Source organism: Oncorhynchus clarkii, chromosome 7, assembly GCF_045791955.1.
Source record: "Oncorhynchus clarkii lewisi isolate Uvic-CL-2024 chromosome 7, UVic_Ocla_1.0, whole genome shotgun sequence".
Taxonomy (NCBI): Eukaryota; Metazoa; Chordata; class Actinopteri; order Salmoniformes; family Salmonidae; genus Oncorhynchus; species Oncorhynchus clarkii.
This window is the reverse complement of record NC_092153.1, coordinates 34,182,694-34,197,807: the sequence shown is the minus strand read 5'-3', so window position 1 is coordinate 34,197,807 and position 15,114 is coordinate 34,182,694. Positions and strand designations below refer to the sequence as shown.

General features: G+C 42.6%; 1 protein-coding gene across 1 annotated transcript in view; it reads right to left on the bottom strand.

Moving 5' to 3' along the window:
- LOC139414196 (mitogen-activated protein kinase kinase kinase 12-like) overlaps positions 1-15,114 on the bottom strand; it is an 80,471-nt gene that overhangs the window by 12,332 nt on the left and 53,025 nt on the right. Inside the window, exon 8 of the mRNA XM_071162083.1 lies at positions 1,412-1,521. Within this exon, the coding sequence (XP_071018184.1) occupies positions 1,412-1,521 (110 nt within the window). The remainder of the gene's footprint in view (positions 1-1,411; positions 1,522-15,114) is intronic.

The window sequence follows — 15,114 nt, the reverse complement described above, 5'->3', positions numbered from 1 at the left end:
ACACTCACTCAATCAGAGAGCTGTGTAAGAAGATCAGGGGTAAAATTGTAGACCTGCACAAGGCTGGGATGGGCTACAGGACAATAGGCAAGCAGGTTGGTGAGAAGGCAACAACTGTTGGCGCAATTATTCGAAAATGGAAGAAGTTCAAGATGACGGTCAATCACCCTCGGTCTGTGGCTCCATGCAAGATCTCACCTCGTGGGGCATCAATGATGATGAGAAAGGTGAGGGATCAGCCCAGAACTACACGGCAGGACCTGGTCAATGACCTGAAGAGAGCTGGGACCACAGTCTCAAAGAAAACCATTAGTAACACACTATGCCGTCATGGATTAAAATCCTGCAGCGCACGCAAGGTCCCCCTGCTCAAGCCAGCACATGTCCAGGCCCGTCTGAAGTTTGCCAATGACCATCTGGATGATCCAGAGGAGGAATGGGAGAAGGTCATGGGGTCTGATGAGACAAAAATAGAGCTTTTTGGTCTAAACTCCACTCGCCGTGTTTGGAGGAAGAAGAAGGATGAGTACAACCCCAAGAACACCATCCCAACTGTGAAGCAGGGAGGTGGAAACATCATTCTTTGGGGATGCTTTTCTGCAAAGGGGACAGAACGACTGCACCGTATTGAGGGGAGGATGGATGGGGCCATGTATTGCGAGATCTTGGCCAACAACCTCCTTCCCTCAGTAAGAGCATTGAAGATGGGTCGTTTCTGGGTCTTCCAGCATGACAACGACCCGAAACACACAGCCAGGGCAACTAAGGAGTGGCTCCGTAAGAAGCATCTCAAGGTCCTGGAGTGGCCTAGCCAGTCTCCAGACCTGAACCCAATAGAAAATCTTTGGAGGGAGCTGAAAGTCCTTATTGCCCAGCGACAGCCTCGAAACCTGAAGGATCTGGAGAAGGTCTGTATGGAGGAGTGGGCCAAAATCCCTGCTGCAGTGTGTAAACCTGGTCAAGAACTACAGGAAACGTATGATCTTTGTTATTGCAAACAAAGGTTTCTGGACCAAATATTAAGTTCTGCTTTTCTGATACATAAGTATATTTGATATTTGATATATATTTGATACAAGGGGACAGGACGACTGCACCGTGATGTATATTGTCTGGTCATGCAATAAAATGCAAATTAATTACTTAAAAATCATACAATGTGATTTTCTGGATTTGTGTTTTAGATTCCGTCTCTCACAGTTGAAGTGTACCTATGATAAAAATTACAGACCTCTACATGCTTTGTAAGTGGGGAAACAAATACTTGTTCTCCCCACTGTATGTAACTTTTGTAGCATTATTCCTGTATGTTCATTCCCTCGCTTTCTCACTCACTCACTCACTCACTCACTCACTCACTCACTCACTCACTCAAATATTCATTCATCCGTCCATAATACTCTCCCTGTACCTGAGCTCCTCTTTGCGTCGTATGATCATATCCTCATCCAATCTGTGTATACAGGTCCCCTCAGACTTGATCTTTTCAAAGTGCTGCTTCACCTCCACTCGCCACTCCGCCTGCACCACAGACACAGCAACATATAATGTGTTAGTTAAAACTCAGCAACACAGACCATAGTGTCTCAGTCATAACAGTCAGACAGACAGCAGCATAGACATACCATGTTTCAATCAAAACAACGGTCGAAACAAATCCATGTCACAGAGCATCTCAATCGTGCTCAGTAAGCACAGTGAAAACATTCTGAAAGGACACCGTGGACATTTTCCTGACTGTGTATCATTCTGACCTGTCCCTCTAGCTGCTGTCTGTTTGTCTTTTACAAGGACAGAAAGGTTTTAAAGAGAGAGAGATTGTGTGTGTGTGTGTGTGTGTGTGTGCTCGCGTGCATGTCAGTCTATCACGGTCCCTCTGTGTGTGTGTGGCTCTTGTTATTAAGCTAATGCAGCCATCCCTCATTCCTCTATGTCCCTCCCTTCTCTCTGCCTCTCCTCCCTGCATTTCCTCCCCTCTTTCCTGCCTCTCCTCCCATCCTCTCTGCTTCTGTCCCCTCCCTCCCAGACTCTCCTCCTCTCCTCTCCTCCCCTACTCCTTGCTTTTCCACCCATCCTCTCCTCCCTGCCTCTTCTCACTCCCCCCTCCCCCTCTTCTCACTGCCTTTCCTCCTCTCTCCTCCTCCCTGCCTCTTCTCCCCTGCCCCTCCTCTCCACCTCTCCTACCCGCCTCCCTGCCTCTCGTCCCCATTAAAACAATCTGGAATTAGCTATGGCATAAGGATTCAGACGCATTGATCTCCTCGTCTTTGACAAAAATAAGAGATAACATGACTAGCTAGAAAGCTAGCTAACCGTCAGTGCCCTCCATATAGATCCTATTAAATTACAAGAAGGGCTATGTCATAAACACTCAAAGTAACAGAGTGGGGTGAAAATGGTAGCCATATTGGTCAGGGAAAATTCAAACCAGTCTAATTGGAATTAATGGCAGTAGAGGCATAATCCTGATTTTACTTATGCAGGAAAATGGAAGTAAGGCATGTGATATCAGAAATTGTGTAATATAATTATTGTCAAGCTAAAATATAGTCATATAATTATAAACACAGTTTCTATGGGTTTTATACACATTTTCTGTATAAATAGCCTCTAAAATGTAGGATGATAAATGTCAAAAATGTGTTTTATTGGAAAGCTGTGAGTGCTATTATATTATACAATGTCAATACTTGTTGCATTAACAACTTGTGTCAGCCATTGTATGGCTGGGAATTGACTGCATTGTTTGAATGGAATGTTGGCATATTGGCAGTTAATTAGAACAATCAATTTAATAATTCCTGTTTGGCTAGCTAGCTAACAAACATACAGTGCAGATATGTTCTTCAAATTCATTATTTTACACAATATCTTATCACAGCACTGGCTAACCGTGGTTGACCAACTCCCTAACCAAAATGGCTGCATCATAAGAAGGTTCATGCCCATTCTACATAGTATTCAATGTCCTAATTCTATGGTGCACTGCCTATCAGCTAGCTGTCAGTGCCCTCCCTATTTGTTGTTGTTTCTCTCCACTCCAAGTGAAATCCACAACAACAATATGTGCACACCCCCAATTCAGGCATCTATTAGTAGCCCCTGTCATTATTTGGTGGTAGAACTAAACTAAGCATTTCTGCTGTTAGACAGGATTTATCGAAATAGGGGCGACATTAGCCTCTGGTTTAAGGTTTATGACATAAGCCACTCTAGTGTAATAGTGGGTACAGTAGAGCAGTGGTTCCCAAAATGTGGGTTGGTGTATTATTATTATTTGAATACACAGTGCATTCAGGAAAGTATTCAGACCCCTTGACTTTTTCCATATATTGTTACGTTACAGCCTTATTCTAAAATGTATTAAATAGATGTTTCCCCGCTCATCAATCTACACACAATACTTCATAATGACAAAGCAAAAACAGGTTTTTATACATTTTTGCAAATGGATTACAAATACAAAACTGAAATATCACATTTACATAAGTATTGAGACCCTTTTCTCAGTACTTTGTTGAAGCACCTTTGGCAGCGATTACGGCCTAGCAAACTAGCCAATGTTAGCCAACAGCTTGACTGCTGTTTTTAGGTCAGAACGCTCGGATCCACCCTACTCCTTGGGTTTTTAGAAATGTTAGCAAATGTATTACAAATAAAACGCATAAATACCTTATTTACATAAGTATTCAGAACCTTTGCTATGAGAATAATTGAGATCAGGTGCATCCTGTTTCCATTGACCATCCTTGATGTTTCTGCAGCTTGATTGGAGTCCAACAGTGGTAAATTCAATTGATTGGACAAGATTTGGAAAGGCACACACCTGTCTATATAAGTTCTAACAGTTAACAGTGAATGTCAGAGCAAAAACCAAGACATGAGGTCGAAGGAATTGTCCGTAGAGCTCCGAGACAGGATTGTGTCGAGACAGAGATATGGGGAAGGGTAGTGAAAAATGACTGCAGCATTGAAGGACCCCATGAACACAGTGACCTCCATCATTCTTAAATGGAAGAAGTTTGGAATGACCAAGATTCTTCCTAGAGCTGGCTGCCAGGCCAAACTGAGCAATCGGGGGAGAAGGGCCTTGGTCAGGGAGGTAACCAAGAACCCGATGGTCACTCTGACAGAGCTCTAGAGTTCCTCTGTGGAGATGGGATAATCTTCCAGAAGGACAAACATCTCTGCAGCGCTCCACCAATCAGGTTAAGAGTGGCTAGACAGAAGCAACTCCTCAGTAAAGGCACATGACAGCCCGCTTGGAGTTTGCCAAAAGGCCCCTAAAGACTCTCAGACCATGAGAAACAAGATTCTCTGATCTGATGAAACCAAGATTAAACTCTTTGGCCTGAATGCCAAGCATCACGTCTGGAGAAAACATGGCACCATCCCTACGGTGAAGCATGGTGGTGGCAGCATCATGCTGTGGGGATTCTTTTCAGTGGCAGGGACTGGGAGACTAGTCAGGATCAAGGGAAAGATGAAAGGAGCAAAGTACAGAGAGATTCTTGATGAAAACCTGCTACAGAGTGCTTAGGACCTGAGACTGAGGAGAAGGTTCACCTTCCAACAGGACGACCCTAAGCATTGTCTTGGTTGTGTGCTTAGGGTTGTTGTCCTGTGGCTTCGGGACAAGTCTCTGAATGTCTTTCAGTGGCCTTGCCAGAGCCCGGACTTGAACCCGATCTAACATCTTTGGAGAGACCTGAAAATAGGTGTGCAGCGAAGCTCCCCATCCAACCTGACAGAGCTTAAGAGGATCTGCAGAGAATGGGAGAAACTTCCCACATACAGGTCTGCCAAGCTTGTAGCGACATACCCAAGAAGACTTGAGGCCATAATCGCTGCCAAAGTACAGAGATATTTAAGTTTTTTATTTTTCATAAATGTGCCAACATTTCTAAAAAAACAGTTTTTGCTTTGTCATTATGGGGTATTGTGGGTAGATTGATGAGGATTTTTTTTATATACATTTTAGAATAAAGCTGTAATGTAACAAAATGTGGAAAAAGTCAAGGGGTCTGAAAACTTTCCGAATGCACTGTATACAGACACATTTTCGGAATGGAAAAACGCTTTCAATGTAAACTTAAACGACCTACACCAAATAGAATGTTTTTGCCCACTGAAGTTGGTTAACAATGCCTAACTGCAGTCAGGTCAAGTCCCTGGGGAGGACGACAAGCACGCAGATGAGCTTCCCTGAGACGGTTTCTAACCGTTTGTGCAGAAACTCTTCAGTTGTGCAAACCCATAGTTTTATCAGCTGTCCGGTAGCTGGTCTCAGACGATCCCACAGGTGAAGAACCCGGATGTGGAGGTCCTGAGCTGGCGTGGTTACACGTGGTCTGCGGTTGTGAGTCCGGTTGCACTTCCTGCCAAAATGTCTAAAATGACGTTGGAGGCAGCTTGGACATTCCTGCAGTCAGCATGCCAATTGCCCGCTCACTCAGACTTGTGACACTTCTGTGGCATTGTGTTGTGTGACAAATCTTCATATTTTAGTGTGGCCTTAATTGTCCCCAACACAAAATTTGAGAGGAATAAGCTTTTTGTGCTTATGGAACATTTCTGGGATCTTTTATTTCAGCTCATGAAACATGGGACCAACACTTTACATGTTGCGTTTATATTTTTGTTCAGTATATTTTTCTTGTGACAGAAGCAAGAAGTATTAGCTGGTAGATTTGAGCTTTTGATGGCTGTAGATGTGCATAAAGATAAACACACGTAACTTTACTTGCCGAAGTCTGGTGGTTTATTCACCAGCTAGCATACAGCCAAATATGCTCCTTGTTCTATCTGTGATACAGTGGTACCAAAGACAGCACAGTATGAAGATAGGCAGAAACTGCTTCTCCAATAGAAATCGCTGATCACGCTTGTAGGCGTTGTCAGGCAATGTTGGCTAGATAAGCTACAACACAGAAACATGCCTTCGGGTCTAACATTCATCTCGCACCGAACTGCGAATGTGCAGACCATCAAATTAAAGGCACTCCTTCAATATAAAGTAGCTTTTGTCACTGTCACAAGGTTGGAGTAATAACATGTTCAACTATTTTAGACATTGGCTCAACTCTAGTTTGTACTTTTAGATTTCAAGAAAATTAACAACCAAGGAAGAATTTTTCACTTCTCTCATTGACTTCTCAAACTGAAAACCCCGGCCTCGTCTGCTTGGTCTGTTTCGCAAGTGTAAGCACCTCTAGCTTTAGAATCTCTGTGGCGGTACTGGTACATCCAGATACCTCCGAGTGACAGATTGCATTTCATTCTCAGTACATAGTCATCAATCATGCAAGGGAAAATGACTGGTTGTTATGAGCCCTTTGTTGTTCACACAAGAAACCTATTTCCAATGATATAGCTACCATCACATAACAGATGAAAGGGTAAAGGGTTTATAATAATCTTTGAGCAAAAGTGTATGCCATAGGATTAGGAATGAGTAATTTAATAGGATATCTGTGGTGTATGTATGCACTGTACAGGTGATGGCAAAGTGCAAAAACGTGTTGGTGGCATGCTACACCCAGGTTTTGCCCTATATGCCTCAACCCATATGCCCGGCTGTATGCAATGCTTACAGGCAAGAACATGGGGACATGGATGCTGAAATAAGTGGGTAGGTAAATGCAAAGTATGCTATGTTAGAGCATAGGAAGGCTTCTAATTATAGGGAGACTGGACATCCCTATAATAACTGATATATAAATTAACCCCCAGTCAATCGGGAAATCTAACCCTGAGCAAAATAATAGTGGACTAGAACACACCTGTAGGCTTTCTGTAGATTGGAATAACTTTTTATTCCATTTCAAAGTCTTCAATCAGATCAAGCATTAACCAGTGATAGCAGACACTCATATATGTTTTGGCGGATGCTTTGTTGGTGTCAGAGGTGGAACTGCATTGGTCAAATCGGTGAGCAGCTGCTCTTGTGATCATTTTCACAAAGCCACACACGCCCTACTCCAGTCAGAAGTTCAGAATGAGAAAGTGTAGGCTATATAGAAATAATTACGCTCAAATTGAAAAATCATTAAAGGAAATTAGGATCTCTTATCCTAATCGAGGTGTAGAGCACATTTTATATTCCAGTGTTCGAACTTGTACACAAGGCTGCATGGGATTCTGTTAATGCGACACGGTGCAGCCAATGACAATGTCCACTTTAGGTTTATGCCGGGAGCCACTTGAGGATTTGACAGCTCTAATGCAGTTCCACCCTGACACCGTCAAAACAACTGCAGATGTTGGCTAAAGCGGATCTGATTGAATCGAGCCCTTAGTTTGCAATTGATAACAGGTTCTGAAAGGTAGGCAAATCGTTGGCAGAAAGTTGTTGTGCATTAGTGTTGTGGGTTCCTAAGAACAAATGTCCACTTGGTAATCCCAGCGTGTGCAGACCAGCTCCCCGATCCCACCTACACTGGCTTAAAACTAACCCCATTAGAATGATTTAGTGAGTCAAATTGTGTAAACATCTTTACTTTATTTGAAGGATATAACTATTTTAAAAACTGTATTTATTGCAATTACAACCACTGCCTCAGCCTCTGTCCATCTGGTCTCATGCAGCACAGCAGTCCTGTAAAACAAATGGCACAAATGTAGAGTTAGTTCATTAAAGTTATTGTAGGTGGAATCCTAAACTTGAGATCTATGTAATTTCACTTTTGTGCAAATCATGATGTCATGTCAGTAGAAGATTTATGGCAGAAATGATGTGTTGATATGACTCAGCCCATTATGTTATGGCTCCAAATCCAACATCAACAAATCTTAGTGGTAGGATTCCGTGACTTACCTTCACTATACTTGAATGAGTGTGTAGACAGCACTCTGAGCGCAGACATGAAATACAGAGGTATATTACAGTTGAATAGTGATCAGTCTCCATCATAGCTCCAAATCAAACATCAACATTACCTAGTGATAGAATTTGAAGACACACTACCGTTCAAAAGTTTGGTGTCACCTAAAAATGTCCTTGTTTTTGTTTTTGTCCATTAAAATAACATCAAATTGATCAGAAATACAGTGTAGACATTGTTAATGTTGTAAATGACTATTGTAGCTGGAAACGCCTGATTTTTAATGGAATATCTACATAGGCGTACAGAGGCCCATTATCAGCAACCATCAGTCTTGTGTTCTAATGGCACGTTGTGTTAGCTAAGTTTATCATTTTAAAAGGCTAATTGATCATTAGAAAACACTTTTGCAATTATGTTATCGCAGCTGAAAACTGTTGTTCTGATTAAAGAAGCAATAAAACTGTCCTTCTTTAGACTAGTTGAGTATCTGGAGCATCAGCATTTGCAGGTTCGATTACATGCTCAAAATGGCCAGAAACAAAGCCTTTCTTCTGAAACTCGTCAGTCTATTCTTGTTCTGAGCAATGAAGGCAATTCCATGTGATAAATTGCCATATTGAGGCCTGTGATACATTTTCTCCAAAAAGTACAATCTTTGTCCCCATGTGCAGTTGCAAACCGTAGTGTGGCTTTTTTATGGCGGTTTTGGAGCAGTGGCTTCTTCCTTGCCAAGCGGCCTTTCAGGTTATGTCGACATAGGACTCGTTTTACTGTGGATATAGATACTTTTGTACCTGTTTCCTCCAGCATCTTCACAAGGTCCTTTGCAGTTGTTCTGGTATTGATTTGCACTTTTCACACCAAAGTACATTAATCTCTAGGAGACAGAACGTGTCTCCGTTCTGAGCGGTATGACGGCTGCATGGTCCCATGGTGTTCATACTTGCGTACTATTGTTTGTACAGATGAATGTGGTACCTTCAGGCATTTGGAAATTGCTCCCAAGGATTAACCAGACTTGAAGGTCTACAATTTTTTTTCTGAGGTCTTCGCTGATTTCTTTGGATTTTCCAAAGAGGCACTGAGTTTGAAGGTAGGCCTTGAAATACATCCACAGGTACACCTCCAATTGACTACAATTAGCCTATCAGAAGCTTCTAAAGCCATGACATAATTTTCTGGAATTTTCCAAGCTGTTTAAAGGCACAGTCAACTTAGTGTATGCAAACTTCTGACTCACTGGAATTGTGATACAGTGAATTATAAGTGAAATAATCTATCTGTAAACAATTGTTGGAAAAATTACTTGTGTCATGCACACAGTAGATGTCCTAACCGACTTGCCAAAACTATAGTTTTTTAACAAGAAATTTGTAGAGTGGTTGAAAAATGAGTTTTAATGACTCTAACCTAAGTGTATGTAAACTTCCAACTTCAACTGTATGCACCTGTTCTGAAAGGCCACAGAGTCTGCAACACCACTAAGACAGGGGCACCACCAAGCAAGCGGCACCATGAAGACCAAGGAGCTCTCCAAACAGGTCAGGGACAAAGTTGTGGAGAAGTACAGATCAGGGTTAAAGCCATTATTAAACAACAAACCTGCCAAGAGAGTGCCGCCCACCAAAACTCACGGACCAGGCAAGGAGGGTATTAATCAGAGAGGCAACAAAGAGACCAAAGATAACCCTGAAGGAGCTGCAAAGATCCACAGCGGAGATTGCAGTATGTCCATAGGACTGCAGGGGGGCGGCAGGGTAGCCTAGTGGTTAGAGTGTTGGACTAGCAACCGGAAGGTTGCAAGTTCAAAACTCCCGAGCTGGCAAGTCTGTCGTTCTGCCCCTGAACACTGTTCCTAGGCCGTCATTGAAAATAAGAATTTATTCTTAACTGACTTGCCTAGTTAAATAAAGGTATAAAAAAAAATACAATAAGCCGTACACTCCGCAGAGCTGGGCTTTACAGAAGAGTGGCCAGAAAAAAAGCCATTGCTTAAAGACAAAATAAGCAAACACATTTGGTGTTCGCCAAAAGGCATGTGGGAGACTCCCCAAATATATGGAAGAAAGTACTCTGGTCAGATGAGACTAAAATTGATTTTTGGCCATCATGGAAAATGTCTGGCGCAAATCCAACACCTCTCATCGCCCCGAGACATCATCCCCACAGTGAAGCATGGTGGTGGAAGCATTATGCTGTGGGGGTGTTTTTCATCAGCAGGGACTGGAAAACTGGTTCAAATTGAAGGACTGATGGATGCGCTAAATACAGGGAAATTCTTGAGGGAAACCTACTTTATTCTTCTAGAGATTTGAGACGGAGGTTCACCTTCCAGCAGGACAATGACCTTCAGGATACTGCTAAAGCAACACTCTAGTGGTTTAAGGGGAAACATTTAAATGTCTTGGAATGGCCTAGTCAAAGCCCAGACCTCAATCCAATTGAGAATCTGTTGTATGACAAAGATTGCTGTACACCAGCGGAACCCATCCAACTTGAAGAAGCTGAAGCAGTTTTTCCTTGAAGAATGGGTAAAAACCCCAGTGGCTAGATGTGCCAAGCTTATAGAGACATACCCCAAGAGACTTGCAGCTGTAATTGCTGCAAAAGGTGGCTCTACAAAGTATTGACTTTGAGGGGGTGAATAGTTATGCACGCTCAAGTTGTCGTGTTTGTTTCACAATTAAAAATATTTTGTATCTTCAAAGTGGTAGGCATGTTGTGTACATCAAATGATACAAACCCCCCCAAAATCTATTTTAATTCCAGGTTGCAAGGCTACAAAATAGGAAAAAAGCCAAGGGGGTTGAATACTTTCGCAAGCCACTGTACATTTCAGTCATTTAGCAGACGCTCTTATTCAGAGCGACTTTCAGTTGCAAGTGCCATGCTCTGCCAACTGAGCCACCAGGCTCTCCTGAACATGGTTAGCTACCGATGTCCACTTTGTCACAATTTCCTAACCAGTACAGGTGGTTGATTATGGACCTCCCCCAGCACCTCACCACATCACAGTTTCTCTCCTTCCCAAGAGCATTCTCCCATTCTTCTCTACAGATCCTCTCAAGGTATGTCAGATTGGACGGGGAGTGTCGCTGCACAGCTATTTTCAGGTCTCTCCAGAGATGTTCGATCGAGTTCAAGTCCGGACTCTGGCTGGGCCACTCAAGGACATTCAGAGACTTGTCCCGAAGCCACTCCTGCGTTGTCTTGGCTGTGTGCTGAGGGTCGTTGTCCTGTTGGAAGGTGAACCTTCTCCCCAGAGGTCCTGAGCACTCTGGAGAAGGTTTTCATCAAGGATCTCTCTGTACTTTGCTCTGTTCATCTTTCCCTTGATTGACTAGTCTCCCAGTCCCTGCCACTGAAAAACATCCCCACAGCATGATGCTGCCACCACCATGTTTCACTGTAGGGATGGTGCCAGTTTTCCTCCAGATGTGACACTTGGCATTCAGGCCAAAGAGTTCAATCTTGGTTTCATCAGACCAGAGAATCTTGTTTCTCATGGTCTGAGAGTCCTTTAGGTGCCTTTTGGTAAACTCCAAGCAGGCTGCCATATGCCTTTTACTGAGGAGTGGCTTCCGTCTGGCCACTCTACCATAAAGGCCTGATTGGTGGAGTGCTACAGAGATGGTTGTCCTTCTGGAAGGCTCTCCCATCTCCACAGAGGAACTCTGGAGCTCTGTCAGAGTGACCACCGGGTTCTTGGTCACCTCCCTGACCAAGGCCCTTCTCCCCATATTGCTTAGTTTGGTCGGGCGGCTAGCTCTAGGAAGAGTCTTGGTGGTTCCAAACTTCTTCCATTTAAGAACGATGGAGGCCACTGTGTTCTTGGGGACCTTCAATGCTGCAGATATTTTTTGGTATCTTTGGTGGGCGGCACTCTCTTGGCAGGTTTGTTGTCTGTGCCTCAACACAATCCTGTCTCGGAGTTCTATGGACAATTCCTTCAACCTCATTGCTTGGTTTTTGCTCTGACATGCACTGTCACTGTGGGACCTTATATAGACAGGAGTGTGCCTTTCCAAATCATGTCCAATCAATTGCATTTACCACAGGTGGATACCAATCAAGTCGTAGAAACATCTCAAGGATGACCAATGGAAACAGGATGCACCTGAGCTCAATTTCGAGTCTCATAAAGGGTCTAAATAAGATATTTCTGTTTTTAATTTTTAATAAATGTGCAAAATGTTCTAAAAACCTGATGTCACTTTGACATTATTGGGTATTGTGATTGATGATGCAATTCCTCAACATGTGAACAGGTGTGTTAAGGACTCTGTAATTGCCAGTACGAGGTACACTTTTTTCACTGTCTACATTAGTCTACAACACACGTAGTCATAAAATCACATTACAAGCTCACTACAGTGTCATCTTACAGTTTGGCATCGCAGATGGTGTTTGTGTCATCATCAGGGTGACAACTGGAGTCATCGTTGGAAAAGTCCAAGGAGCTGAGGACTGCAAGGAGCTGAGATTTCAGGAATGCACACCAGTGTTGCTGTATTTGAAGACACGCTCTTGTGTTTTGGCTGGAACTGGGTGGCTGTAAATTATACAGAAAGACAACTGATGTTTTGGTGTCTCTGTGATACTCCTATTCATGGCTTTACCATCCACATGCAACTCTTTGTGGTGATAAACAGGCAAAATGACACGTTTGATAATCTAGTGGCTACATAAATCATTATCTCATTCCCATTGGCAAGTCCAGTCAAACTGTCTGCCCCCAAACCCCTTTCCCACTTGAGTGCAGCCTGTCCCTCTCACACTCTCCACAGCTCCACTGAACCCTACCTCAGATAGCAATTTGTATTGATATTGTTTCTTAGAGATGTTTTTCAATTGAGCTGCGGATTTACACAGTATGCCTGTATTTGAAGTCATCTGAATGTCAACTATGTCAGTAACAACAGTAACATGAGGTAACATTACATCTGAATAGGTGGGGAGAGGCAAAAGGAATAGCCAAGCCAACTAGCTAATTATTCGTGTTGTTTCTACTTGAGCGTCATAAACTCGACCTTGCTCCTCCTTTGTGGGATGCTTGCGCAGAGAAATTACAAGCCTGTGGCGGGTCTGCCTGGGAGCAATCTCTCTTCTGCTAGAAACCTGTAAATATATGTACATTGTAACCTAGAAAGTTTTGGATACGTTTTGTCCTAAACCAAATAGTTTGGTAGCTTGCTAGCTGAACTGAACTCACTTCATTCGGATGTTTTGATATCATACATTTATCACAGCTAAGCTAACGTCGTTAGCTAGCTAGTTTATTGCATAAGCATTTCATGTAATGATGTAGCTAACTATTGTAGAAGGGGCACAGTTATAATTTACATTTGATCAGATAACTAGCTAGCTGAGAAGTTCTCTTTTACTTACAGTCTCGCCGTCCGGGTAGATGGTTGGAAAAGCATCTTCATTGAGTCAAAGCCACATTTGAAAGCCCAGCTCCACCGGCAAGTAATTAAAAAAAAGGACTCCCGGGTGATATTGTAATAACATATTAAAACATGTAATAACGCATTCACTGACTGTTGTCTGCCTGGGCTTAACTATGCAATCATGGCTTGTACTCTGTGTTATACCTTCCCCCTCTCTCTGTTTCTCTATATACTAACTACACTGGAAACCCCCACACAGGTGGCTGACTAAGATAATATACACACTGAAAACCCATAAATACACGCACACACTCAAAAGCCTTCGGGAGGGGCTCCAAAGACAAAGAACTCTGTCGAGAACCAATGGGATACTGACACCAGGCTGGAGAGGACTGTCTATCACCTACAAGCAACCTACCAGAAGCCAGGACTACCAGAATCTACCTACGTCATTTCAATGTATAAATGAACTGCGCAATATGTTTTTAGCTCTCTTCTTCCGATAGTTCCCTAAGAGCTGGACGAATGGGAGCCGTGCAGCACGTTTTGCCAGATATCATTACGCTTGAATAAACGGCCTTTAATATACCGTATCCGCCTTGTCTCAGAGTCAGAGTCTCATCTTGGTCTCGTTTCTCCTGTAACTAATCATCAACAATATACACATTGCAGACTGACACACGTACAGTTTCTTTACGACTCTTCAAAGCTGAGGAAAGTCATCCACTGGCAGTAAACATGAGGATGGAGAGGGCAACTCATACAAACTCCAGTCTTTGATGTTTCAACCAGCAACCCTGCACGCACCGTAGCTGCGGGGCATTGCACAATTGGACAGACAGACAAACGTATAAAGCTACAAAAAGACAAGGAGATACAGAAGTGAGACAGATAAACTTGGACAAAACTACAAACAAACAAATGGATTTAGACAAATAGACAGATTGATATATAGATACAGAGTGCAAAATAGCTGTTTAAAACAGCAGCAATAGCAAGTGGACGTCGAAAGGATGTTTGGCTCAGTCGTGAAGAGGAATAACTTTGAATGTGTTTCTAATTAATGTTTTAAAAATTCAGGCCATGCTTGTGGGTGGTAACATTTAAATAAAACCCAGCCCTGAAGCAAAACGTAGGCAAAAAATGATTTGTACTTCATCTCATAGGAAAACACAACATTGAATTGGATTTGCAATAAATGGGCAGTTCGGATTTGTCCAAATATATCATACGTTGACTAAAAGGGTGACTTATTGATGTAAATCGTGCAACATCATGGGTAAGCTCTGGCCATTGTCTTTCAACTCTAAAAATTGGATTTCTACTCGCATGGGCGTTTTTAAAGAATTAAAAAGTTATTTCAGAACTTGAATTACTTGCCAATACAACTACATGAATCTAGAAATTACAGTGGGGCAAAAAAGTATTTAGTCAGCCACCAATTGTGCAAGTTCTCCCACTTAAAAAGATGATAGAGGCCTGTAATTTTCATCATAGGTACACTTCAACTATGACAGACAAAATGAGAAAGAAAAATCCAGAAAAATCACATTGTAGGATTTTTAATGAATTTATTTGCAAATTATGGTGGAAAATAAGTGTTTGGTCACCTACAAACAAGCAAGATTTCTGGCTCTCACGGACCTGTAACTTCTTCTTTAAGAGGCTCCTCTGTCCTCCACTCGTTACCTGTATTAATGGCACCTGTTTGAACTTGTTATCAGTATAAAAGACACCTGTCCACAACTTTAAACAGTCACACTCCAAACTCCACTATGGCCAAGACCAAAGAGCTGTCAAAGGACATCAGAAACAAAATTGTAGACCTGCACCAGGCTGGGAAGACTGAATCTGCAATAGGTAAGCAGCTTGGTTTGAAGAAATCAACTGTGGGAGCA